This window comes from Artemia sp. Qi Xiang Cuo, chromosome 10 (genome assembly GCF_049724085.1).
Source record: "Artemia sp. Qi Xiang Cuo chromosome 10, ASM4972408v1, whole genome shotgun sequence".
Classification (NCBI taxonomy): Eukaryota; Metazoa; Arthropoda; class Branchiopoda; order Anostraca; family Artemiidae; genus Artemia; species Artemia sp. Qi Xiang Cuo.
The window spans coordinates 53,672,714-53,698,488 of NC_142803.1; the positions used below are offsets into that span (position 1 = coordinate 53,672,714).

Here is a 25,775-nt window from a genome sequence, read left to right on the forward strand (position 1 = left end):
ATTTTTTAAAAGACAGTATTTTTTAAAGGCGTTTTTTAAATTTTGGGTACTATGGGCTGTTGTTCGCTCTTTACTAGGTTGCAGCTGCTGCTGCAACCATGATTTGGAACTTACTGGTGGTGAAATTTATAGGAAGGAAGGACGTATATATGAGCAATATCTTTTATATGAGCTACTAAAAATTTGTTTAAGATACGGGCGATACAAAACCACCCAATAACAATACGCCCATACCGATACGCGTAATATCGATACGCCCGATACCAATACAGCGTACAGCCTTTTCCCCAGGGGCTATGGTGAGTCATATCTTCACTAAAACCATAGACATTGGACCTTTGAACTATATTGAAAAAAATGGCTATCTAAAAATTTTGATTGGATGACTTTGGGGGGAGAGGGGGCTAGTTGCCCTCCAATCCTTTTGGTTACTTAAAAAGGGCACTTACAAATTTAATTCTCTTTCGAATGAACTATTACACATCTATCTATGATGCTCTGGCTACCCCCTAGCCCTGCTAGAAAAAAAAAATTAATAAAAAATGGGAGACAGATCAGTGCTACCAATGCAAAAAAGCGATTTTCTTGGTTGTTCAAGAAGGGGGACTGTAATATCCCTGTAAAAGGTTTTCGACTATGCTGTTCCAATCATACACTTATTTTGATCTGACGCCATTTTCGAGGGGTTTCAGGCTCTTTTTCGAATCACCATAATTTCCTTTCGCAACAAATTTTTAATTTTAAGATTAAACTAAACAAGTGTTACTATTCCGGATTCAGTGCCAGATGGCGATTTTTTTTCACAGTGCGATTTTTTTTCAAAACGTATTTTTTTAACTTTTGGTTATTATGGGCTTTTGTTCACTCTTTAGTAGGTTACAGATGCCGCTGCAACCATGATTTGAAACTTGCTGGTGGTGAAATTTATAGGAAGGAAGAGCGTGTATATGAGCAATATATTTTATATGAGCTACTAAAAATTTGTTTAAGATACGGGCGATACCAAAACACCCAATAACAATACGCCTATACCGATACGCATGACATCAATACGCCCGATACCAATACAGCGTACAGCCTTTTCCCCAGGGACTATGGTGGGTCATATCTTCACTAAAACCATAGATATTGGAACTCTGAACTACATTGAACAAAACGGTTATCTCAAAATTTTGGTTGGATGACTTTGGGGGAGAGGGGGCTAGTTGCACCCCAATCCTTTAGGTTACTTAAAAAGGGCACTTACAAATTTAATTCTCTTTCGAATGAACTATTACACATCTATCTATGATGCTCTGGCTACCCCCTAGCCCTGCTAGAAAAAAAAAATGAATAAAAAATGGGAGACAGATCAGTGCTACCAATGCAAAAAAGCGATTTTCTTGGTTGTTCAAGAAGGGGGACTGTAATATCCCTGTAAAAGGTTTTCGACTATGCTGATTCCAATCATACACTTATTTTGATCTGACGCCATTTTCGAGGGGTTTCAGGCTCTTTTTCGAATCACCATAATTTCCTTTCGCAACAAATTTTTAATTTTAACCCTTTCAGTCACGAATTTTAGCCTGGAAGGTCAAAATTATGAGAGTAGCGAAAGTCAACCATGTGATGGATAAGTACTTACCAGGAATTTTTTCAGATTTTTTCTGAACGTCTTCTTTCTTTTCCACCATGTACTTGAGCAAGGACAGTGTGACCAAATTTATTCAAATACAGTATAAAACCAATGAAAAACTGAGACTTCAAATATAGTACAAAAAACGAGAAACTGAATTGACAATGATCCTTTTACGTTTCTTTAGGTTTGTGAAACTGTGCGAAACAGTTTCGCGATTCTTCCAGGCAAAGTGGGACGTTGCACTTGGTACACATGAACCTAGTCTTCATGATACAGGGGGCATTTTTACACCTGTTTTGGGCGGCAAATTTTTCTGGCCAATGAGCAAAGGAATCTTTCTTCACGGCGGAGCAGGGCCTACGAAATTTGAGTTTTCGTTTCCTACGATTTTCGGCAACCGAGTCTTCTTCATCACTCTCCTCCTCTTCGCTTGAAGGAAGAGATCTGGGTCGGCCTCTTCTTCTAGGAGTGTCTTCAGACATAATGAGAGTCTCTGCTATGTCGAGTCGGAAGGTGAACGAATCGACAATGTTCTTTTGTCTCATATTCTGTGCCTTGCAAATCTCGACATATTCAAGCCAACTGTTGACTACAGCAAGATCGATCAAATGGAATACGAGTCTCAAAGTCCATTTTTTGATCGAATGAGGTCCTATAGTAGGATACCATCTGGTCAAGCTTATCAACCCCACCCATACTCAGGTTATAAGCCGCAATAGCTTCCGGCTGCGTCACTTGTACCTCTGTCTTCGTTTTCTTACACCACTTCATCACGTTTTTTACGTTGCCGCTTCCAATCATGTTAGAAGCGACTATCACCGATCTACAGTCCATCCACTTGATCAGACATACTTCTCCACTCACTAGCTCGTGGAACGCCCCCTTCCTTTCTTTTTCAGAGACGTATCAGATTCCAACTTTGCGCCAAGAACTCTATTCGCTCTGATCGTGCCGGTGCCATACATACTTTTCCGTTCAAGCTCTTCAAGGAGCGGAATACTCGTAAAAAAGTTGTCAAAGAATATTTTCGTATGCGGGCGAAGCTGGACGCGACCAGCAAGAGCTAGTACCAGTCCAGGTCCCAGTCCGAACTGCTTCTGCTCTTCCGTCAGGATAGTTTTCTTACCCTGGTAAACATCAAAAGTGAGTATGATGCCGTTACTGTTACAAAGCATAAAGATTTTTATGCCCCACGGTGTTGGCTTCCCCCTGATATACTGTTTTATGTCAATGCACCGGTGTACGGCACCATTTGCTCGTCGACTGATACATACTCAGAAGGTACGATGCTTTCTGTCTTTTTCAGGACCCGGTCTATAACCGGACGAACCTTCCATACGCGATCGGTGTTCTCCGGGTCTTTAGAGAGGATATCTACCAGATGAAACAAATTTCGGAGACGCGAAAACCTATTGAAGTTCATGGCGTCTGCTATTAGAGGTATCCGAGTCCGACTACCCCAGTACATGCGATACCTTGGGAATTTAAAAGCACTCATCGCTATATGAATACCTATGAACCTTCTTATTTCAGAGGCTGTTGTACCCAAACTTGAGCCGGTTTTCTGTACAGAATAAAGATTGGTCATCTCGGCGGCTAACTCATAAAATTCACTATCAAAATATTCTTTGAAGTAGTCTATAGGCTCCTCGGGACCAAGTGGCGGCGGCGCCGGGTCGGCATTGTTGATAACTTTCGAGAAGATCGCATTCTTCCATACGAGTCTGCGTTTTCGATTTTTCGGAGGCGGGGGGAGGAGCGGCTCATCATCCTCAACTTCCGATAATGAATCTTCATCCGTATCGTGTGGCTGCGATAGATTTACTGACGCCCAATCTTCACCTTCGTCATCTGAGTTTGGTAGGTCCGATAACTCTGAAAGGTCTGAGTCGATCGCGTCCAAGACATTCGAGTATGTCAGCGTGACGAACTCGACGTGGTCGATCATTGGATGGACCTGGAAAAGAAGATAGTGAGTCGCTTTTCCAGAATAGCGACATGACAGGAAAAAGTTATCACTGATGTTTTCAAATAATAATACCAAAAGTATGTTCCTCTGACTGTACCATATATGCTGCGATTGAAATAGAAAAGTTAGTATCAAGTCACACAGTCCTTACCCAAGAACACGCTACTTCGAAAAAATCTGCGGCATCTATCCAACGCACTAGCGAGGTAAACTTTTTAATAGATGGGGTAACTAACTGAAAAGGACAAATGAACCCCTTTTTTCGCGTATTTTCATGGTAAATCTGGTAAAAAAAATGCATGAAAACATACCTGGTAGATCCATTCTTTCGAGTACGGATGTGCAACAACTTCAAAATACTGCTAAAAATCAGAATTTAGCATCATCGGTTTGAAACTTCGCCAGTGTCTTTTCGCATTACTTATTATTATGGAGCGCATACTCGAGTATCGCTGCCATCTACAGGGTCCAAGAAGACCAAGCGAAGCTGTGATGTTCTCATGTGAGAACATGGTGACTGAAAGGGTTAAGATTAAACTAAACAAGTGTTACTATTCCGGATTCAGTGCCAGATGGCGATTTTTTTTCACAGTGCGATTTTTTTTCAAAACGTATTTTTTTAACTTTTGGTTACTATGGGCTGTTGTTCGCTCTTTACTAGGTTGCAGCTGCCGCTGCAACCATGATTTGGAACTTGCTGATGGTGAAATTTATAGGAAGGAAGGACGTATATATAAGCCATATCTTTTATATGAGCTTCTAAAAATGTGTCTAAGATACAGGCGATACCAAAACACCCAATAACAATACGCCAATACCGATATGCGTGATATCGATACGTCTGATACCAATACAGCGTAAATCCCTTTCCCCATGGACTTTGATGAGTCATATCATCAGTAAAACCATAGACATTGGACCTTTGAATTATACTGAACAAAATGGCTATCCCAAAATTTTGATTGGATGACTTTGGGGAAAAGAGTGTGGACTAGTTGCCCTCCAATCGTTTTGGTCACTTAAAAGGGCACTTAAGAAATTTAATTCTCTTTAGAATCAACTATTACACATCTCTCTGTGATGCTCTGGCCACTCCCTAGCCCTGCTAAAAAAAAAGAATAAAAAATGGGAGACAGATAAGTGCTACCGATACAAAAAAACGATATTATTGTTTTTTTTCAAGGAGGGGGGCTGTAATTTTCCTGTAAAAGGTTGTCGATCATGCTGATTCCAATGATACACTTTTCATTTTGATCTGACGCCATTTTCGAGGAGTTTCAGGCTCTTTTTCGAAATCCCCATAAATTTCTTTTCGCAATAAACTTTTAATTTTAAGATTAACTTAAACAAGAGTTACCATTCCTGATTCAGTGTCAGATTGCATTTTTTTTGCACAATGTAGGTTTTTTTTTCAAAACGTGTTTTTAAAATTTTGGTTACTATGGGCTGCTGTTCGCTCTTTACTAGGTTGCAGCTGCCGCTGCAACCATGATATAATCCATGGAAGAGCAATATATGTTTTGTCCTGTTACTTCCCTTCATTTGGGGAAATGTCTTAAGGATTGCAACACTCTTCTTACTGCAGAGATGGTAGTATCCAATGCAGTGATTTTTTTTTCTATAATCATAAGACTAGGATGCAGCTTTTTACTAGGTTGCAGCTGTCGCTGCAACCATGATGCAATCCATTGAAGAGCAATATTTGTTTTGTCCTGTTACTTCCCTTCATTTGGGGAAATGTGTTTGGGATTGCAACACTCTTCTTACTGCAGAGATGGTAGTATCCAATGCAGTGATTTTTTTTTTCTATAATCCTAAGACTAGGATGCAGCTCTTTACTAGGTTGCAGCTGCCGCTGCAACCATGATACAATCCATTGAAGAGCAATATATGTTTTGTCGTGTTACTTCCCTTCATTTGGGGAAATGGTGTTTGGGATTGCAACACTCTTCTTGCTGCAGATATGGTAGTATCCAGTGCTGTGATTTTTTATATAATCATAAAACTGTGGTGAAAAACAGATTTTATTTTAAAGATTAAGAGATTGGGTTGGTCTCAGCTTATTCTATATTTGGGATAAGTATAATATGATCTCACAAACAGACAGTAATTGCTTTTATTATTACTTTTTGAGGGGCATGATTGTAACTGAGTCCCAGTGGAGTTTCTATTCTGAAGAAGTCTTACATTGGAATTGCCATTGGCTACAGATTTTTCATTTGAAAAGAACCAGTTTAATGAATGTCTTATGAAGAGATAAAAACTTCTTATTCCCGTCACGCTAATATTAATCAATGCTAGTTAGATTGCTGTATATATGTCCATATGTATATATCTTCTTTTTTTAGAAGTCGAAGCTGAGGATGACATCTCTGGAATAGCTGATTTTAACCCCCAACCTAACCATAATGATACCCTCAAAACCAGATTTTTCCTTTCAGAGCCTGCGGAAAGCCCTAGGTTTGACTTCTATGAAATGGCTTTAAATGATCCAGGTATATTTCTATGTATTAAAATAAGTAACTTCTGTTGAATGTAATTGAACAGTATGTTTTATAAGTTAAGGAAATACACCTATTATCATAGGTGGCATGATAGTGTTCCATAAGTAAAGAGCAATATGGTGACAAAGTATTAATGGTATTATGTTTTCTTCAGTGTATTTGTTTTTGTTTTTCTTGGAATCGTTTTTCAGTAGTAAAAGTCGTGTTTTACAGTGATGATAAAGAGTTTTTTGAATCAAAAATTCTGTTTCATAAGCTTTACAGGAAGTCAATCTTTTTTATGTTTCCTTAAAATTTCTGAAAGCTTTTAAATTTTTAGATCCATAATAATTCATAGTTTTTTTTTTTTAGCAATTATACACCTGAAATAAAAGTATAAGCAACTTGTTGAATCATATTTTTCTTTTTCTTTTCATACTATTTCTGTTTTTGCTCAAAAAATTCTCAAGTTTCAATCACAAACTTAGAACACCTATCAATGACCTTGCAACAATGTTCATGTGTTTTGCTAGTACTTTGTTCCAGATTATTGAATTATCAGCTTTTAGCACTTAAATTTGGTAAATGATATAAAATGAAGAACAATCGAACAGTAACTGGAAGTTCACTCATGACAACTTATTCTAAGTGTGTTCTTTGACAATTTGAGCATGTTTATAAAAGCAGCAAAAATCAATAAATATCCATTGCAATTGCCCTATTTCATTTGCTGATTGCATTTCAACCGAAGTTCTTGGAATATAGTCTTCCTGCTGTTGATGAATGCTTTCTGTTTGTCCGAGAAGTGACATATTTGAACCAATTCCTTAGTAAACTTTGTGATTCAAAGAGGAAAAAATATAAAATACATGTATGTTTCAAATCCAAAATAGCCAAAACCAACAATTTGTATTATAGTCTGTACAATAACCTGTATAATCTCTACAATTTTCTGAATATTTATTCTAGGTATCACTAATGCATCATCGCCCCTGACTGGCCCATTCAAACAAACAAATAATATTCCGTCCATGCAAAGTTTTTCAAATATACACGAAAAACAATGTACAGAGTCAGACTACAAATATGAGGCAGCAGTTAACACCTCCTGTTTCGATGAGTTCAGTATCTCAAACCAGGAGGACCCTGAGACAGAGCCAAGAGACATTGAAAGTGTTACGACCAAAATATTGCCTAGCACAAAGCAGTTGTATAAGTGCCCAGTGTGTAGCAAATATTACCCAAATGGTCGTTTGTCAATACATATGAGGGTTCATACTAGGAAAAAGTTGGTTCATAACAAGAAAACATTTTATGAGTGTGATGCTTGCAATAAAACTTTTACCCAAAAGGCCAGTTTGGATGTTCATCAAAGAATCCACAGAGGTGAAAAACCTTACATGTGTGATGTGTGCAAGAAAAGATTCCGCACAAGTTCCGCATTATCTGTACACCAAAGAACTCATACTGGGGTAAAACCTTTTCAATGCGGTATTTGTAAACACCGATTCACCACAAAAACTTATTTTGCTGCCCACCAAAGAATTCATACTGGGGAAAAACCTTACATGTGCGATATATGCAAGATGAGATACCGTACTGCTGGTCAGCTATCTCACCACAAAAGAAAGTCATGCCGTGGGAAAATCTTCTGAATATTGCATTTGTAACAAATGATTCCCTTCTCATTTTGATTTATCTGAAAACCAACGAATCCATACTGGGGAGAACTTTATCCATGTGATATATACAAGAAAAGATTCTCGATACCAAAGAACTCAATAAGGCAAAGGACTCTTTGAGTGTGACACACGTAAGAAAAGTTTCATCGCTAGTATATGGTTCGTTTCGACACTGATTAACTAACTTTTAGGATAAACACTGCAATTTTACTGTCATAGAGAGCTCAAGCTCTGCCTAAATAGAGTTAAGTGAGCTTTATGTTTTATTTCTTCACAATGTCACTTCTTATGGGAGTTGTCATAGAAACTTTGGAAGGAGTTCATTCGATTGAACATTGAAAGTTCTTGTGTACTTTTTAAAAGTCAAAAGTGACCATAGGATAGCCATCCCCCCTCGCCATTTTAGATACCCTATCCTCGCCTCCCCACTGATCAAAATTTTAAGATAGTTATTTTATTCAAAATAGATTTAATGTCCAACAACTATGTTTCAGGGGATAACAAGAGCCCCTGGAGCCAGGGTTGTAGATTATATGGATTCTCCTATTGTCTACGTATAGTGTTTTTTATTGGGATACAGGGGATGTTTTATCCTTGGTGTGTCGGCAGGCCTGGATTTACCAATAGGCCCACTAGGCCTAGGAGCGCACAACGCCAAGGGGTGCAATAAATTGTCACTTGAGGGATTTTGTTTCTTAATCAAAACTGGACTGATCTAATTTATTATAAAAGTAACAGGTGCACTCCGTTGCCGCGTTGCCTATTCACAGAAAAGTGATTTTAAGACAACACAGGAACTCTAACACAGTCTCCCAAGCATGGCAGCTGAGACTTCGGTATCACCCCTCTCTTTCATTACTTTTGGCTCATTATTTGCGTTGTCGTCAGTGCGTCACCTATCCCCGAATTTTCGGGGATTTTCCTAAAAATCTTGCAAAAACGGAGTGGCAAAAACACTTGGGCTAGAAGTGTCAAAACTTTAAAACCCGGCCCTGTGTGTCATAATAGACAAAAATATTAAGGTGAAATGTCAATTAGTTTTGAGGAGGGGATTAAAGCAAACAAAACGACGGTGCATTTGTCTTAAAAAGGGCGCATGTGCCGTACCGTAGAGACTGCTAAGAATGTTAAGTTCAAACTTTCTGGTATGTTGAACAAAATAAAAAGACAGTTCCCATATTATGAAAAGCTTCTACAATTTTTACTGCTACTGTAACTCCCTAAACTAGGGATACCACTTGTGTTACTACTAGTTAGCCATGTTGTGTTAGCAATTGCTGATGGCACTAATAGTGATACAACATGTGCTATTACTAGGACTACTTCTGCTACTAGAATTAGTACTGCTACTACTAATGCTTGAAACTTTCAAAGCAATTGAAACATTCAGAGCCTCCTGGGAGGTGTTGGGAGGGGGTGAACTAGCCAAAAGAAAGTATTTGCATCCTGTCTGTCTAAGAGGCACATCTACAGGATTTTAAGAATTGCTAGGGATGTAAAAGTGAAACTTTGAGCGCCTGGTCAGGGGATTTAAGAACAAATAAAAAGTAACTAGACTCCTGGCCAGTTACATCAAAGATACACCATCTTCCTCAAAATGTCTCAGGAACAGCTGAAGGTATTAAGTGGAAACTTTTGTTACCTGTAGAGGGTTCTTTGAACTAACCAAACGACTCAATGTGCATCAACATTGTCGAAAGGACGTATCGGCAATATCTCAGAAATGGCTAAGGATTTTGTTGAAACTTTCAGGGGAAGTGAAAGTAAATCAAAAGACTCTGTATTTATCCAGACGGTCCAAAGGCCTACCCACAGTATCTTAGGAGCCTTTAAGGGCATAAAGCTAAATGTTTAGGGAATGTTGGAACTAAATTAAGACGTCTGGTGTATTCAGGTTGTCAAAACGGCATATGTGCATTATCTCGGGCCTCCCATTTGCATTAAGTCCAAACTTTCAAGACATTTTGAGATGAATGTTGATATAAATCATAGGACACTATATACATCTAACGTGTCAAAAAGTCAAACCTGTGTTACCTTAGGAATTGCTAATTTGGTGTTATGTTGGAACTTTCAGTCTATATTAAGAAAAATGTTGAACTAAATCAAAAGACACTATCTGCCTCCATATTTTCAAAACTGCGTATCTGCAATATCATAGAATCAGCTAATGATATTAAGTGGAAAATTACATGACATATGGAACTAAATCAAAGGGCAATAATATTTGCATCAAGAATGTCAAAAGGACACATGTGCATCATCTTAGGAATACTTAAATATATCAAGTTGAAACGGTCAAGTTATAATGAACTTAATCAAAAGGCATTAATTGCAGCTTGGTGCTTTAGAGGAAGTATCTGCAATATCTTAGGAGTGACGAAACCTCCAGGGGATGTTGAGAGGCGCGGGGGTGAATTAAACCAAAAGATACGAGTATCTTGGTTGTAGAAAAGGCTTGTCTTCAATATTTCTTGACGGCCATAGGCGTTAAGTTAGCCTTTGATAGGGATTTTGAGGGAAATATCGAACTAAATCAAAAGGGTTAAAGTTCATTCAGGTTGTCAAAATGGAATAGATGCAACATCTTAAGAATGGAATAGGTATTGAGTTGAAGCTTTCAGGGAAACTTGAGGGCAACGTAAATTTAAATCAAAAGACTATGCATATCTAGATCATCAAAAGTGTGTCTGAGCTAAAACCCCCCGGGAACAACTAAGGGCATTACCTTTGGACTTTCAGGATATGTTATTGGGGGTGCTGTGCTAAATTGAAAGAAACGGTGCTTTCGGGTGGTCAAAAGGGTACTTCTGAAATGTGTCATGAATGACTAAGGTAATTTGGTTGCCACTTTTAGGACATGTTAGAGAGAATTTTGAACTAAATAAAAAGATACTACGTGCATCCTGGTTACCAAAATGGTATATTTTCAGCTTCAAGACGGCCAAGGGTGTCCATTTTGAACTTCTAGGGACTTTTTAGGATATGTAGAATCAAATCAAAAACACTTTGTGCATCCATGTTTGCAAAAGGGAGTAATTTTGACGAGGATTTTCAACTAAATTCATAAGACAATATGTGCAGTTTGAACTACTTCTACCACTAGTATTGGTACTACTACTAATTGAAACTGTGAAACTACTTGAAACTTTCAGGGCAAGCTGAGGGAGATGTTGAACTAGCCAAAAGAGATTATTTGTATCTAGGTTGACTAAAGGGCGTATCTTCTGTATCTTAGGTATAGATTCAAGGGCTAAAGTGACCCACTGAAACTGTGAGTGAATGTTGGACCGAAAGATATATTGCATCTTAAATTAAATACCCTAAGGCATCCCTGAGAAGTTTTGTATGCACCCTTTCGACAGCCTGCATACACATAGTGTGTTTTGATTTAGTTCAACATCCTCCTCAAAATTTCCCTGGAAGCTTCACTTTATTACCACCTTTTGTAGAGGTCTTAGCAGAAGTAGTATTAGCGTAGTATTATCCAAAAAAGGCTCTGGAATGTTCAATTGAATGAGTTCCCTCCAAAGGTTCTTTTACAACCCCTTGCATACGATGTGACTCGGTGAAAAAAAGAAAAAATAATAATACATAAAGCCCACTTCGCTACTATCAGCCGAACAGTGGTAGATGACAAGATTATATATTTTTGTGCTCAAAGTGAGTGCCTTTCAAAATATTTTCCCATGGTTGTTTTTGAAACATTTGTTTTCAAATCTTGAGATATTGAATAAACAGAAGCATGATTTAATAGTTCCGGTTTTTTATTTGTGTATTACTATAGCCTAGTGAACAAGCTGTTATTAATTTCTGAATTAACATTTTGGATTGGATGGATGCGTTCCAATCACTTTTGATCTCTTAAAAAGGAGCTAAAACTGCAATATCAAATCAAATAAGCCTTCTTGCCATATGAAGTCGCCCTGACACATTGGTGACAGTTTTAATTTTTATTAAGTCATTGATTGTGCAATGGCTCTCATTTCACCTTTAGGTCTTATGGGGTGCACTTTTCTCTTTATAGAGTTAATTTTGACATTTCGCACTTCTAAATATACGGTAAGAAAATAGTGATACTCTCCTATCTCTTTTGCACTATTTATTTAGTTCACCAGCATAAGTTCACTAGTTGTATCACTGCAATATACTATGATTTTTTAAAGTTAAAGGAAGGTAAATACGCAATAAACATACAGAGAAAACACAGGCGAATTATACGACAGTTTCTTTCATTTTACACCTTAAAAATCTTAATTGTTATTTACTTTTAAGGCTGTTGCAGACCTAGGTCTGGACTTCTTCTGGTTTGGGCATAGGGTCTGATGAAATTGTAAATGTCGAACTTATAGAATCAAGCTATATCTATATTTAAGCAGTATTCTGTATAGGAATCTCATAGGTAACGGTGACTGAAAACATGCGTAATCTGGCTAAAAAAAAGATGACTTTTAATTTTTTAGGAATGTTGTGGATGTTATTGGTGTACATATACTAACCTGCATTGCCTACAACAGATTAGGGTGCCTAGTTTCAGCATTTATAGAAAGTGATGCTTGGCGTATTCCCTCCTGAAAAATTTTCTCGTGGAAACACCCCCCCCCCCCATAAAACTCCCCTACTGAAATCTTTTTTCCTGGAAAATTATCTCCCATACAAAATTGAGCTGCCAAAGAGAAAGCAGGACAAACAATAATAATAAAGATAATAAAGAATGTTGGAATATTCTGCCTAAATTTAAAAATATATGCAGAACATGTAATGTAGAATATCTTGTTGTATTTATTGTGTGTATTGTTTTTTTATATTGTGTTCTGGGGGTTGAGCTATCTAGCATGTTAAGATCAAGGTACAAAAAATAATCTGAAAAAATAATATTACTTAAAACTGTAGAAGAGTTGCCCTAGGTTGGAAGTTCAATGAGATTTGAGGCTGAGACTAAGAAGTACGATTATTACTTCCCATGAACCTTACCTTGTAATAACCGGATGCATCACTAGCCAAAACTTTTTTTGGAGGGGGGGGGGGAAGAATGGGTTTTAATGACTTGCCGGTCATTTTTACCGACTGAATTGAATGATATTGCTAATAAAGTTGCTTCTTTTTTATGTTCTTTACCGACACTGACTGATCTTCTTTCGTTTATATTACATCTTATATTTCCGTCAGTCCATTTGTCCTAATAATAATAATAAAAAATTCAGCCAGTAAATTAGTTGGGCATCGCGTCATTAATTTACTGTTTTTAGTTTCTTATCAGTTTAAATTTGAATTATTTTTCATCTAGCTGAAACATCTTGGAAGAGCGTTCAAGCCCTGTTCGCCAAAAGTATTGGGTATCGTCCATTAGACCCACGCCAGATAGTTTTCCCGTCTGAAGTACCTTTACTTGTATTGATTACGTGACTTAAGCTTTGTCTGCACCCTTTTGACAGCCTGCATACACATTGTGCGTTTTGATTTAGTTCAGCATCCTCCTCAAAATTTCCCTGGAAGCTTCACTTTATTACCACCTTTTGTAGAGGTCTTAGCAGAAGTAGTATTAGCGGTAGCAAAAATGGTTTTAGTAGAGGCACTATGAACAAAGTGCCTTCTAGTTAGTTCAACATCCCCCTCAACAACCTCTGAAAGTTTTAACTTAATGCCCTAAGACGTCCCTGAGATATTGCTGGTACTGAGGTATTGCACCTCAATGGCCTTAGCCGTTTTAGAGATCCTGGATCAAACATGTTCCCCTTTTCCTATAATAAAACTCACATGTAAATAATGGGTCAATTGCGTAACTTGCAACCCTTACCTCAAAAGCTGTGTACTGAACAAAATATCTGTTTCAAAAATTAAATGGTTTGTCTTTGGGGGAGGGCCGTAGAAAGGGGTTTAGTCCTCCAATCACTTACTCTTAAAAAAGGCTCTGGAATGTTCAATTGAATGAGTTCCCTTCAAAGGTTCTGTTACAAATCCTTCCATACGATTTGACTCGGTGAAAAAAAGAAAAAAAAATAATACATAAAGCCGAAAGCGATTTGAAGGCAACTAACCCCCTTTCACGCCCATCTTTTCTCCAAACACATCCAATCAGTATATTATATAGCCATTTTATTCAACGTAGGCGAAAGTGTTGGAAATTAGGTCTTTAAGGATGACAACCCCTCCCCCCCCCATATCCCTCAGGGCAAGGGTTTTCAGGTATTTTTATTGAAAGTGTAGAAACTTCAAAAGTTTTCATTTAATTGGAAATTGAAAGGGCTAGTGCCTTTTTAAATAGTCAAAAGTGATTGGAGAGTGACTAACGCCCCTCTCACGCCCACAATTTTCCCAAAAACATTTAATCAACGTTTTGAGATAGGCATTTTTGTTCAACGTAGTTGAAGATTCTTGAAATTAGGTCTTTTTAGGATGATAACCCCCTCAAAGCCCTCAGTGCAAGGGTTGTAAGCTATGCCCTGGGGGCACATAAAGTTTATTTAGAAACTTGTTATAGAAATTTCAAAAAGGGCTCATTTGATTGGAAATTGAAATTTCCCTTTTTAATAGTTGAAAGTGAGTGGAGAGTAATTAACCTCTCTCTTACGCCCACCATTTCCCCAAAAACATTCAATCAAAGTTTAGAGATAGCCATTTTGTTCAACGTAGTTGAAAGTTCTCGAAATTATGTATTTAACGATGACAAACCCCTTAGAGCCCCAAGGGCAAAGGTTGTAAGTTCTGCCCTGGGGGCATACAAGGTTTTTATATATAGAGTTGTCGTAAAACTTCCAAAGGGGTTCGTTCAATTCTAAATTGAGAGGGCTAGTACCCTTTGTAATAGTCGAAAGGGATTGGAGGGTAACTAACCCCCCTCTGACGCCCACCATTCCTCCAAAGACATCCAATCAAAATTTTCAGATAGCCATTTTGTTCAACGTAGTATAAAGTTCTGGAAATTAGTTCTTTGAGAGTGACACCCCCCCCCCCAGCACTCAGGGAAAGGGTTGTAAGTTATGCCCTGGGGGCATATGAGATTTTTATTGAAAGTTTTGTCGTAGAAACTTCAAAAGGGCTCTTTTGATTGTAAATTGAAAGGGCTGGGGCCATTTTTAATAGCTGAAAGCGATTGGAAAGCGACTACCGCCTCTCTTACGCCAACCATTTCCCCAAACACGTCAAATCAAAATTTTGAGATTTTCGTGTTGTTGAACTTAGCTGAAAGTTCTGGAAATTCGGTCTTAGAGGATGACAACCACCCTAACAGACCTTAGGGTAAGGGTTATAGTTTATGCCCTGGGAGCATATAAGGTGTTTATAGAAAGCGTTGTCGTTTCCAAAAAGGATCATTTGATTGGAAATCAAAAGGCCTAGTGCCCTTTTGTAATAGTCGAAAGTGATTGGAAGGCTTGACATTTTTATAGTAAAGATCGAAGTTGGTATAATGTATTGTTTTGTTGTTGTTGTTTAGACCAGGGCACTTCGTATCGAAAAAGTTGTCGTGGAAACTTTGAAAAGGACTCAATTAATTGAAAATAGATAGGGCTGATGACTTTTTTAATATTCGGAAGCGATTTTAGGGCAACTAATCCTCCTGCCTCTCCCAATCTCCCACGCCCATCCTCCCACGCCATACCTTCCATTTGTGCTCTTAAAATTTAACCAAACAAAAATAGCATAAATATATCCAAGCTAACAAAGAAAGTAAACAGATTTTTTTGTGAATGGTATCATGTTTTCCATTTCAGGTCAACTAGAGGAGATATGAAACTAAATTAAACAGTACTATTTGTGTCCAGATTTTTAAAGGGTGTTTGTTGTTAAAAATTGCTGAAAATTTTTCTCTAGCATACAAATAGCAGGCCAAACTATAAAGTCTTAAAAAACGAAAAGATTTAAAGTATTATTTTGTTTTTCCCTGAAAAGACTATGTCAATATAAAACGAACAGAAATTAATTAAAAAAACTTTCCACAAAATAAGTTTTTCAAAGAAAAGTAAAGATCTCCATTAAACAAAAAATGAGCAAAAATAAAATTAAATAATCTACCAAGCGTGAAACTACCACAAATCAGCATCCATAAATAAATGAAACCCAAAACGAACAGAAAATACAATAAATAACCGAGTCAAACTCAAAACGAGCAGAAATTAACATAATTTGGGCGCAAAACCCCTATGCCTTCCCTAGGCCAGAACAGAATTTGCACTTTACTGAAAAAATACAAATAAATTTGCATTGTTAGTTCAATCATTTGAACTAGTACCACTTAAATTCATAGAATTTTTCGAGTTTAGATATTCAGTGGAAAATAAAGAGCAATATTAAAACCTTTAATATGCATCTAGATATGTTAGAAAATGTCGTAAGCTGTTAATTGACACGGACTCCAATCATATTGTATTGGAATTTAAAGTCAAACGGCTATTACAACGATCCATAAAGACCCTTGGGCACTAACAACCTCTGAAATTTCATCGCAGAAAGTCCTTTCGAACTGGAGATATCAGAACCATAAACTTTGTAATGGATATATCCCTTTTTGGTTTAGTGTGGTAGTTTTTTGTCAGAATTTGCAAACCTTTATATTAAGGAATCTTCTTGCATGACTAAAATGTTCAGTTATTACTTTTTCTAAAATTTTTGAATATCTTATGTTTTGTTGAATTTAATAAAGTCTATCTTCATCCCACTTTTCCACACTTTTTCTTTTTGTTAGATAAAAGCATATTAAGTTAATGTTTAATCATCTTTGTATTGAGAGTCAAATGATGTATACAAAAGCTTATTGTAAGGAACTTATGAAAGGTTCAGTGTGATACACTTAATTTCTATGTGAAATCAATCAACTTAATCTCCTGAACGTAAGCAACGTAGCGTCAACGATGAAGTGGCCATGCAAAACAATGCAAATTGTGTGTAAGCTTTACGTTACTTAGGAATAATGTAGATAAACAATTAAAACCGAATCCTATTTTTCTCCCTTCTGATTAGCTAGCTAACAATGTTAGCTAACAGCTCTTTTAACACATAACAAACGAAATTGATAGTAAACAGAATAATTTGTTGGTGCGCTAATATTACTAAATAGTTGTAGTCTTCAACTCCTCACAAGCCCCTTAAGAGCAAAGGCAATATTAACAGAGATCTATAACTTTATACATTAGATAGCGTTTAGAACTATTGTTGTCTCATTAAAAAACCATTTAGTGGAGGAAAGATACGGGAAAAAATGGTCAAATCTTGGGAGAATTGGGGAAATGAACTATTGCTGTCTCATTAAAAAAAAAAACATTTAGTGGAGGAAAGATACGACAAAAATGGTCAAATCTTGGGGAAATTGCAACAGAATTTTTTGTTACACCAAAATGTTAAAAAATTCAGCTTAATCACACACAAAATAAAAAATCCACCCGAATCCTCCAGGCACAAGTGTCCCAAATTTGCCCTTGAAGGGAGAAAATCGATCTGTACTTATAAATATTTTGAAGTTTAAATAGTCGTTTCCTATCAAATCAAGCATGCTGACTCCAAATCTGAACTCAGATTTTTATTTTTACGCACCCTTATACCGTTTTCTACCCTAAAAGGTCGGGAGGGGGTTAAAGCTCGAAATTAAGAGGTTGTCGGATTCATATATCACTTCCCATGAAATGAATGGTAGCGAACAGGGACGTAGAGACAGTATTTATATTTGGGAGGGGGGTCGCTATTGAAGTAGATGCTATTCAAGCAGAAAAGTAACTATTTAATAAGCATGCTACTTGGTGAATTTAAAAACATGACGAAATACATTATAAAGAATAAACACACATTAAACAATAATAAACATAAGTGGTGGCGCGCGGCTTTTACTAAAATTGTCAGCAATGACCTATTGTAGACGACAGTATTATAGCGTAAGCAAGATTTTGAGTGGGCGAAGGTGAATGTTTTACAAATTCGGCTTTGTTTTCACCGCTAATCCGCCGCCAGACTCACCACTAATGCTGCAGTACATATCCCCCTTCCACTTCCCCCACGTCCAGCACAGGATGCTCAATCTCATAATAGATCCAAGCTCCATTCTAATCTCTAATCGCTCTAACACAATATTCGGTATTGTGCTATGTATTTACTCGTAATTTTGAATGGATGTTGACTCTGTAAGATTTAATTTATTTTACTAAACTTATAATATACGTGACTTATTGAAAGATTATTTATGATTTTTTATTCAATTGATTTGTTTGTGGGTTCACCGATTTATATTAGTAAACAGCATTGATATCAGTGGACCAAAGCCAAAACAAAAATCATAGGCCGCTCAATAGCGCTGTCTGAGTAAAGATAGAGGATAAGTCAAAGTATTACCACAGATTGTGAAACATTGTATTGTGATATATCCCCTCATCTAAATAGCAACCGTATTTTCAATTTGAAAGTATTCGAAAAATAAAGATAGAATTATTAACTTATCCGTTGCGCATTATTTGACAAAGAATATCTAGAAAATCTGAACAGTTCGTGGCATCATTGTGGCAGAAACCTTAAATTAATTAAAACTGCCAGGGATGCCAATTGGATGCGAAAATTGACTTCTAGACTTTTCGAGATTACCTTCCCCTTGGCATCTTCGCTTAATTTAAAACGAATTCTATAAAATTTACACAAAAGTTTTTCATGTGTAAATCAGGGTATGGGGTGTATACATTTCCAGAAGGGGTACACTGAATATCGTTTTTATGTCTATAATTCCCCTTCACAAGCAAAGCCGGTCTCCTAGTCTAAAACTGATAACAATAGAAAAAGAGGATGAATTGGTACCACTTATACGTGCTCACAAAATTTATAAAGTATGAGAAAAATATACACATTTTGTTTAAATTCACTTTATTCTATTCTCAGTAGACATTTCGTACAACAGGCTGATGCAGAATGTCCCACAAGTAACGCTGGCGTTGTGTGAAATGCAACTAATTTCAGTCATAATTCTTAGCACGTTTGTGTCAATTCTTTTTAGGAGCTGGTTAAAAGAAATATTTAGAAAGCGAAAATAGCAAGAAGTCAGCATGGTATTGTGCATACGGACAGTTCAATATTTATCGTAAGCATTAGAATTCAAAACGCAAGGAATATGATGTTTTCAGCGCTTATTAGGCATTTCAATATCAAATAAGAGAATCGAAGTTTCAATTAAATAGTGGAAATAAAAATTTAAACAACTAAATGATTCCTGAAGCGGATCCCCCTCTACCAAATGGCATGACCAAACTACAACCGATAAGGCCTATTTAGTCATAGTGCAATTATCATTATAAAAAGCACCAAGTCTTGTTTTCTTTTCAATAGTTTCTTTTTCATTCAGGAATTTATATTCACTGTATATCTAACTTCTTATTCTTCAATGATTCCATTTCTGTCCTATTTGCAGATGCAGATGGTGTATTCATTTCCATTTTTGCTGGTTTTAAAACAAGAGAATGTAATCTTGACCTGATATATTTTAGGAATTGAAAGCACCTTAGATATCAGGGGAAAAAGTTTACAGAGCAAATGTGGCGAAACAGGAAGCATAGAACATTTTTCAATTTTTCCACTGACTAGGGTCACATTTTTACTTGATGAAAAGGATTTCAAAGGCAGTATATTTGGAAAAAATTTAACGTGTAGCATATTGTAAAGTATAATTGACCGCTATTTTTCACGTTTTCATTATGTTAAAAACGAGCATAAATTAATTAAAAAAAATTATTTGCTCATAGCAAAGTGCGAATTTTACACTTAAAAAGAGCAATAGTTTCAAAGCTACTTAATAAATTATAGTCCTCCCCCTCAACGATGCCATTATTCAAAAATAAAGTTAAAAAATTAATTTGACATAGTCAAGTACCTTGCCTTACCTAAAACGGTTGTGACAATTGGCCTATATGAACAAGTTATTTTAATCATTTTTTGTTGATTCACCATTTCCTTTCAAGCCAGGAATGACGCCTTAGAGCAGAGGTTCCCAACCCTGTGCCTGCGGGCACCATGGTGCCCGCGGAACGATTTGTGTGTGCCCGCCTCTCACTATTCGATAGAAACAGAATTTTTTTCATAAAACATTATTTTGAAATATAATTTATTTTTATTCATTTGTTTGAGTTTTAATTTTTTTTTTTTTTAGCTCCATAGGTTTATTAAATATGTTCGGTACTTGTCCCAACTTGTCCAGCGGCGAGCCAGACTGCACTATTTACGCTAGCCTGGAACGGCTAGTGCCATTGACACATCACACCTTGTACACGCAGAATATCCGAAGTAAACGAATGGAACAAACGCCACGAACTGATCCGATAAACACCGAAGGCGCGAAATCACAAGGCACATAACTCTGATTGCTTCGGTGATCATTGGCTCACTTCGAGTTTTCCGCATGTACATAGAGTGATGCGCAAAAAGCATTCCCCACCTGGAACCGCGTTGTTGTCATTGTGAATTTCTGATTGCTGCCCTGTTCGGGTCGCGACAGTTAGATAAGAGACATGTTAGTCAGACGAAACACGAATTCGGAGCTTTCTATAAACAAAAATTAACAGGCTAAAAGCAAGGTGCGTTATTTATTGTATTCATAAGCGATTATTTTAAATAAACTATTTTTTTAGGAGATAGTTATAGTTCTTGTTATAATATATTTATGCATATAATGCAGAACAGACTTGCGCTATAACATTGATATTATATTGTAGTTCGATTATTATTTTTTTTATTATTTATTGTAACCCTAAAATGAGTGGACTAAGTAAAAGACAACGAGCCTATAATTTTAACACTGACTGGGAGGAATCATATTGTTTCTTTAATTTTAAAAATAAATGCATTTGTTTGTTGTGTAGTAGTAGTATTGCAGTCCCGAAAAAACGTAACGTTGAACGCCACTTTCAGACAAATCATGGCACTTTTAATGTGAATTATCCTCTTAAATCTGAAGTAAGAAAGAACAAAAATTGTAATTCAAAATCAAGTCTAACAGCACAACAGACTGTTTTCACTAGACATGTGGAAAATTTTATAAAGGCCACTATTGATTCTTTCAAAATATCTCACATGCTCGCAAAAAAGAAGAAATATTTCATTGATGGCTAGTTGTTTAAGGAACTATTTTCGACTGGTGCGGATTGTTTGTTTGATGGATTTTCTAACAAACGTGGGATTGTCTCAGCAATACAAGATTTACAGCTGTCAAATAACACAGTCACGAGAAGAATACATGCAATTTCGACAGATATACAAACTCAGTTAAAAGCTGACTTGGAAATATGTGACTGGTTCTCGCTACAATTTGACGAGCCAACAGATATATCAGACACCACACAGTTAGCCGTTATGATGAGAATGGTGTTTAGTAACTTCACTGTAAAAGAGGATATGTTACAAATATTACCTATGAAAGGACAGACAAGGGGTGAGGATATTTGTAATACATTCAAAACATATGCCAAGTCAATAAATATGCCTTTGCGCAAGCTGTCTGCAATTACCACTGATGGGGCGCCCGCAATGATGGGTAAAGCCAAAGGATATATTGCCCTCTGCATGAAGGATGAGTCATTTTCAAACTTCATGTCCTACCATTGTATTATCCACCAGGAAGCTCTGTGTTGTAAAATCTCGCTATTTGAACACGTCATGAAAATAGTTACAAAAATAATCAATTCTATTCGAGCAGCTCCTTTACAACACAGAATTTTCAAGGCCCTGTTAGAAGATAAAGAACATGATCTTATTCTGCATACTGAAGTACGTTGGCTCAGTAAAGGAAAGGTTCTTACAAGATTTGTGAGTTTAATTGAAGAAATAAAAACATTTATAAACGACAGAAAGGAAAATTATGATGAACTAGCTGACTCTGGCTGGCTGATTGATTTGGGATTTCCCACAGACATCATGGAAAAATTGAATTCTTTAAATTTGGAGTTACAGGGTAAAGACAAAAGCATAGCTGAAATTTTTAAGCTCTATAAAGTCATTTAAAGCTAAATTGGATTTGTTGATATCACATCTGCAGATCAATTCTCTCGTGTATTTCTCACATATGAAGAAAAATGCTAGGTGACAATGAATTAAATGGGACATTATTTATTAAGCATGTTCAAGAGTTAAAAAAACAGTTTGAAGAAAGATTTTTGCAGTTTAAACATATTGAGCCAATAGTTTCCTTCTGTATCAATCCTTTTACTTGCCAAATAAATGTTATGGAAATAGCCTTATCTATTGCAGATTTTGTTCAAGGTAAGACAGAAGAACTCGAGTTAGAAATTTTGGACCTTAAGAATAATATTTTGCTAAAATCCTTAATGTCAGAGGACTTTTCTGGAATGCAGTGGATAGAGAAAAGTTCCCATTGTTGAAAAAAAGTGGTATGTAAAATTGAATAATTTTTTGGTTAGACATATTTATGTGAATCATTGTTTTCAAACATGAACTTAATAAAATCAAGATATAGATCTCGACTCATCGATGAGTATCTTTATGATTGTCTGTTAACAGGATTATCGTCATACACTCCTAATTATGAAGCTCTGGCCAATGAAATGCAATGCCAAAGATTCCATTGACTTTATTATAGTTTTAATTAAATGTTTTCCTTGTATTTGTGTGTTTTGTTTACTTTCTTTACGCTTTGTAAACACATTTCTCTGTGTGTATGCAATTTGAAAAAAAATGCCAAATAATTTTATTATTTTGAAACATTTTTGTTTATTATTTATTAATACATTATGACTGTAAGAAAATAAGAAAATAAATTATGGGAAAATGACAAGTTATGGAAGGAGTTTGTCGATTTAAAATAGGTGGTACCCGCCACCCTAACGATATTTTAGAATGTGCTCAAGAGTAAAAAAAAGGTTGAGAACCCCTGCCTTAGAGTATGAGGGTCGAACATTTTAATTTCAAGCCAGTATTCTAGAGTCCTCTCTAGTTTGCAGTTTCCATTTATTAGTGTCAATCTTTTATCTGATCTAATCAGTGTGGCCGTCTACCATAGTATTTGCTACATGACTCGGTTCAAGGCTGTATAAATGGTTTTTGCCGTTTTATTTACTTCCTAACAAAAAGAAAAAAGAATAAAACTAACAAGCGTACTAGTTTAGCTGGAAAAACTCTAATCATCACCTTTGACCAACCACTTTACTTGAAAGCAAAGTGTATCGTCGATGCAGAGCCGGCCAAAAGTGCTTTAAAAAATGCTATTGCTGTTCTAGGTGGATTTCACACGTGCATGTGTTTAATGGCAATGCCATTCTATCAGAACCCCTTGAAAAGGCAAAACAGGCGTAGGAGTTGCCAATTGAAGGAGATGGCATCGACGAAGCGCATGCGTCGGAAGCAGCAGAGCTTATCCATGAAATAGTTCATAGCATAAAATAACGATTATCCGAGTCCAGAAATACCCGTCTTTTGTTTCAGTATTGAGACCTACTTGTAATCTAAAGAAAAAACCTGACAGCTCAACAAAGTGGCAATTTTGAGCTTTATCTACAGTATTTGTTAGAAATTCTTCCTTACTTTGCTTATTCCAGCCATAATCTTTACACGAAGTCTACTTGGCTGTTTGTGAAGTTGACTTTCCGGTAAAGGAAAGACAGCCCACCACAGTATAGAATGTTACAGGAATACCTGTTCATTCGGAAAACTGACAACTACTGGGCGGAACTTTCTCCTGATTTGGTGATCAAACAAAGTTTATGAGAAATATAAAAATGAGTGGAGGTCTGGCAAGAGATAGGGATATGATTGATCTTGCAGAGTAGTCTATTGAAAATCATGTAGAAGCGATATCTTCCAGGAGAGCTGGCGATCTGGTGGACATAGGAAAGAGAGTTCAATACATTGAGCTCCTAGAACCCTTCAGGCAGGATTCACAGATGTTGAACTTGGTTACTGGTGTCCGCGCTTCATCATATTTAAACGTAGACGATGCAAAACCTGTGAGAAAAATGATTCTGAAGGACAGGAAAGTGAAAGAAGTCGACAAATATGTGTTCAGAAGAAAGGATAAAGCTGTAAATAAGGCTAAAAAGTCATTTGTGGTGAGAGATAGCGAGAGAGAAATAGTCGAACCAGCTCTAATTCAATGTCTAGCAAAGTCCCAAAAATAAACAACGCCTTATCGACCCACTGACTGGGAGGCTGGTGAACTCAGGATGTAAAGTTCTACGTGCTCAGGATGATGCCGATGTCTTACTTGTACAAAGTCAGTTGTTCTGTAACTTTGTCGACCACTTTGATTTGGAAAGATAACAAACATATTAGCTCTTCGGCTTTACCATGTCAAGCATGATGCTTGTGAAATTCTTATGCAGACAGAAATGGTTGAAAATAACCGACGAGTGTATGACATAAAAAAGATCAAGAACAAACTAGGAACCGAAGCAGCTAATAATCTACTCATTTGTCACGCAATGTCCAGTTGTGATACATCATCTAGACTTCACAACATAGGGAAACTACAAGTGGTTCCGTTGTCACTTAAAGATGGTATTTTTCAGGATGCTTGCAAGATTTTCATGACACCAGGATCCAACCACCAGGAGAACACCGATGCTGGAGAGAAGGCTTCGCTCCGCATATACAAAGGGAAAATTAATGAGAAGACCCTGAAGGATGTCCAGGTGCGGACATTTACTGTGCGCTTTGCAGGTTCAAATGCTTTCATTCAGGCAGAGCGGCTTCCGCAAACTTTGGCTGACGTAAAATACCACTTTATAGGTGCTTTTTGCAAATAATGAAGTGGCAAGGCACGTGCAATTTGCTAGAGTGGGGTTGGCGCCTCTCTTTTTGCACGGAATATGTATCTTCCCATTATGACAGATGCTTCAACAGTGCCAGAGAATCTTCTGAAGATGATGTGGTGCAAGTGCGCGAGCGGATGTGAGTCTCAATTGGAGCGGCAATCAGAAGGGTTTACCCTGCAAGTTTGCCTGTGGGGAGTTTAAGGGGACGTTATGTACTAACGCTGCAGCAAGACAGGATTAAGACAATAATATAGACTAGTAGGAAGAAGAATTAGCTGTAGTTTGTGCTTTAAAATCAAAATGTTTTTGCGATTAATTTACCTGAGGTCTAAACATTTCTTTTTGTAACTGGTTGATCTGAAGTTTTGATCTCGATTAAAGAAGTGGTTTTCAAGAAGTTACACTTAGCACCCCTTCAAATTTCAGGCTCCTCATAGGGGAAAATAAGGTATATAGTAAGAAAAAACTATTTTAACCTCATATTTAGCAATAAACTACTTTAGTTGATATAACATGATCATTTAGCCACAGGAATCCGTCAAATAATGATCTCTGTACTTTACCCACCCCTCTTTCCATTCCATGAAAGTAAAAATTGATGGTGGGGAATTAAAAACTGGATTTCTGACGTCGTATTCTGATTCGTCATGCTTAATTTCAAAGGAAATGACTATTTAAACTCCAAAACATTAATAAACACAAAAATTAATCCCCCCCCCTCATTTCCTCCCTTCAAAAGCAAATGTGGGGCACTTCTGAAAGGGGATTTGGGTGGATATTTATTTGAGTATTTAAGCTGAATTATGTTGCAATTCCCCGAGGTCAAACCGTATTTTTACTCTACTAATTAAATTCTTAACGAAACTAAAGAAATTTCCAAAAAATTTTAAGGGATAACTTTACTGAAAGATGTCTGAAATTATAACCTCTGTAAGCACTGTATAGGAATGTATGCAGTAGGTTCATCCTGAAACATATCTGTCTACTACATTCTCGGTGCGTATTAAAGCTTCCCATATTTTCTTTTGTTTAAGCTATCCATTGCATTCTTAGTAGTTGTTAGACCAGCTTTGGACAATGGTGCGAACCTGTATTGTTTATGATTGCGAAAGTAGAAACGGAAGTGTTGAGCCGACGATGTGGTTCGCTTCTGTCCCGTCTCAAAGGTATGACATAACTGAGTGTCGTATCCAGTATTTCTAAAAGGAGGGGTTTTCTTTTTTCTTGGTAATGAAAATTACTCTCCTGAATTTTTCTTCTTTTATGCTCTTTTTTCGGGCCATAAAAATGTCCTTCGAA

General features: G+C 36.8%; 2 protein-coding genes across 2 annotated transcripts; both read left to right on the plus strand.

The window, feature by feature from the left end:
• Positions 1-4,016: 4,016 nt before the first annotated feature.
• LOC148947892 (uncharacterized) lies at positions 4,017-11,495 on the plus strand. Its single transcript, XM_089096035.1, has 3 exons — positions 4,017-4,089; positions 5,939-6,082; positions 7,040-11,495. Exons 1-3 carry the CDS (start codon positions 4,017-4,019, stop codon positions 7,723-7,725), a joined length of 903 nt encoding a protein of 300 aa, XP_088952161.1. The 3' UTR covers positions 7,726-11,495.
• LOC148947893 (zinc finger BED domain-containing protein 5-like) lies at positions 10,579-21,711 on the plus strand. Its single transcript, XM_089096037.1, has 2 exons — positions 10,579-10,587; positions 20,824-21,711. The coding sequence occupies exons 1-2, from the start codon at positions 10,579-10,581 to the stop codon at positions 21,709-21,711; spliced, it is 897 nt and encodes a 298-aa protein (XP_088952163.1).
• The last annotated feature ends 4,064 nt before the right edge of the window (positions 21,712-25,775 follow it).

Bases quoted from the DNA above. Each gene is read 5' to 3' on its own strand.
- LOC148947892 (XM_089096035.1), top strand. From the start codon at position 4,017: ATGGAGCGCATACTCGAGTATCGCTGCCATCTACAGGGTCCAAGAAGA. The intron at 4,090-5,938 runs GTGAGAACATGG...TTTTTTTAGAAG, and splicing joins CGAAGCTGTGATGTTCTCAT to TCGAAGCTGAGGATGACATC. The intron at 6,083-7,039 runs GTATATTTCTAT...TATTTATTCTAG, and splicing joins AATGGCTTTAAATGATCCAG to GTATCACTAATGCATCATCG.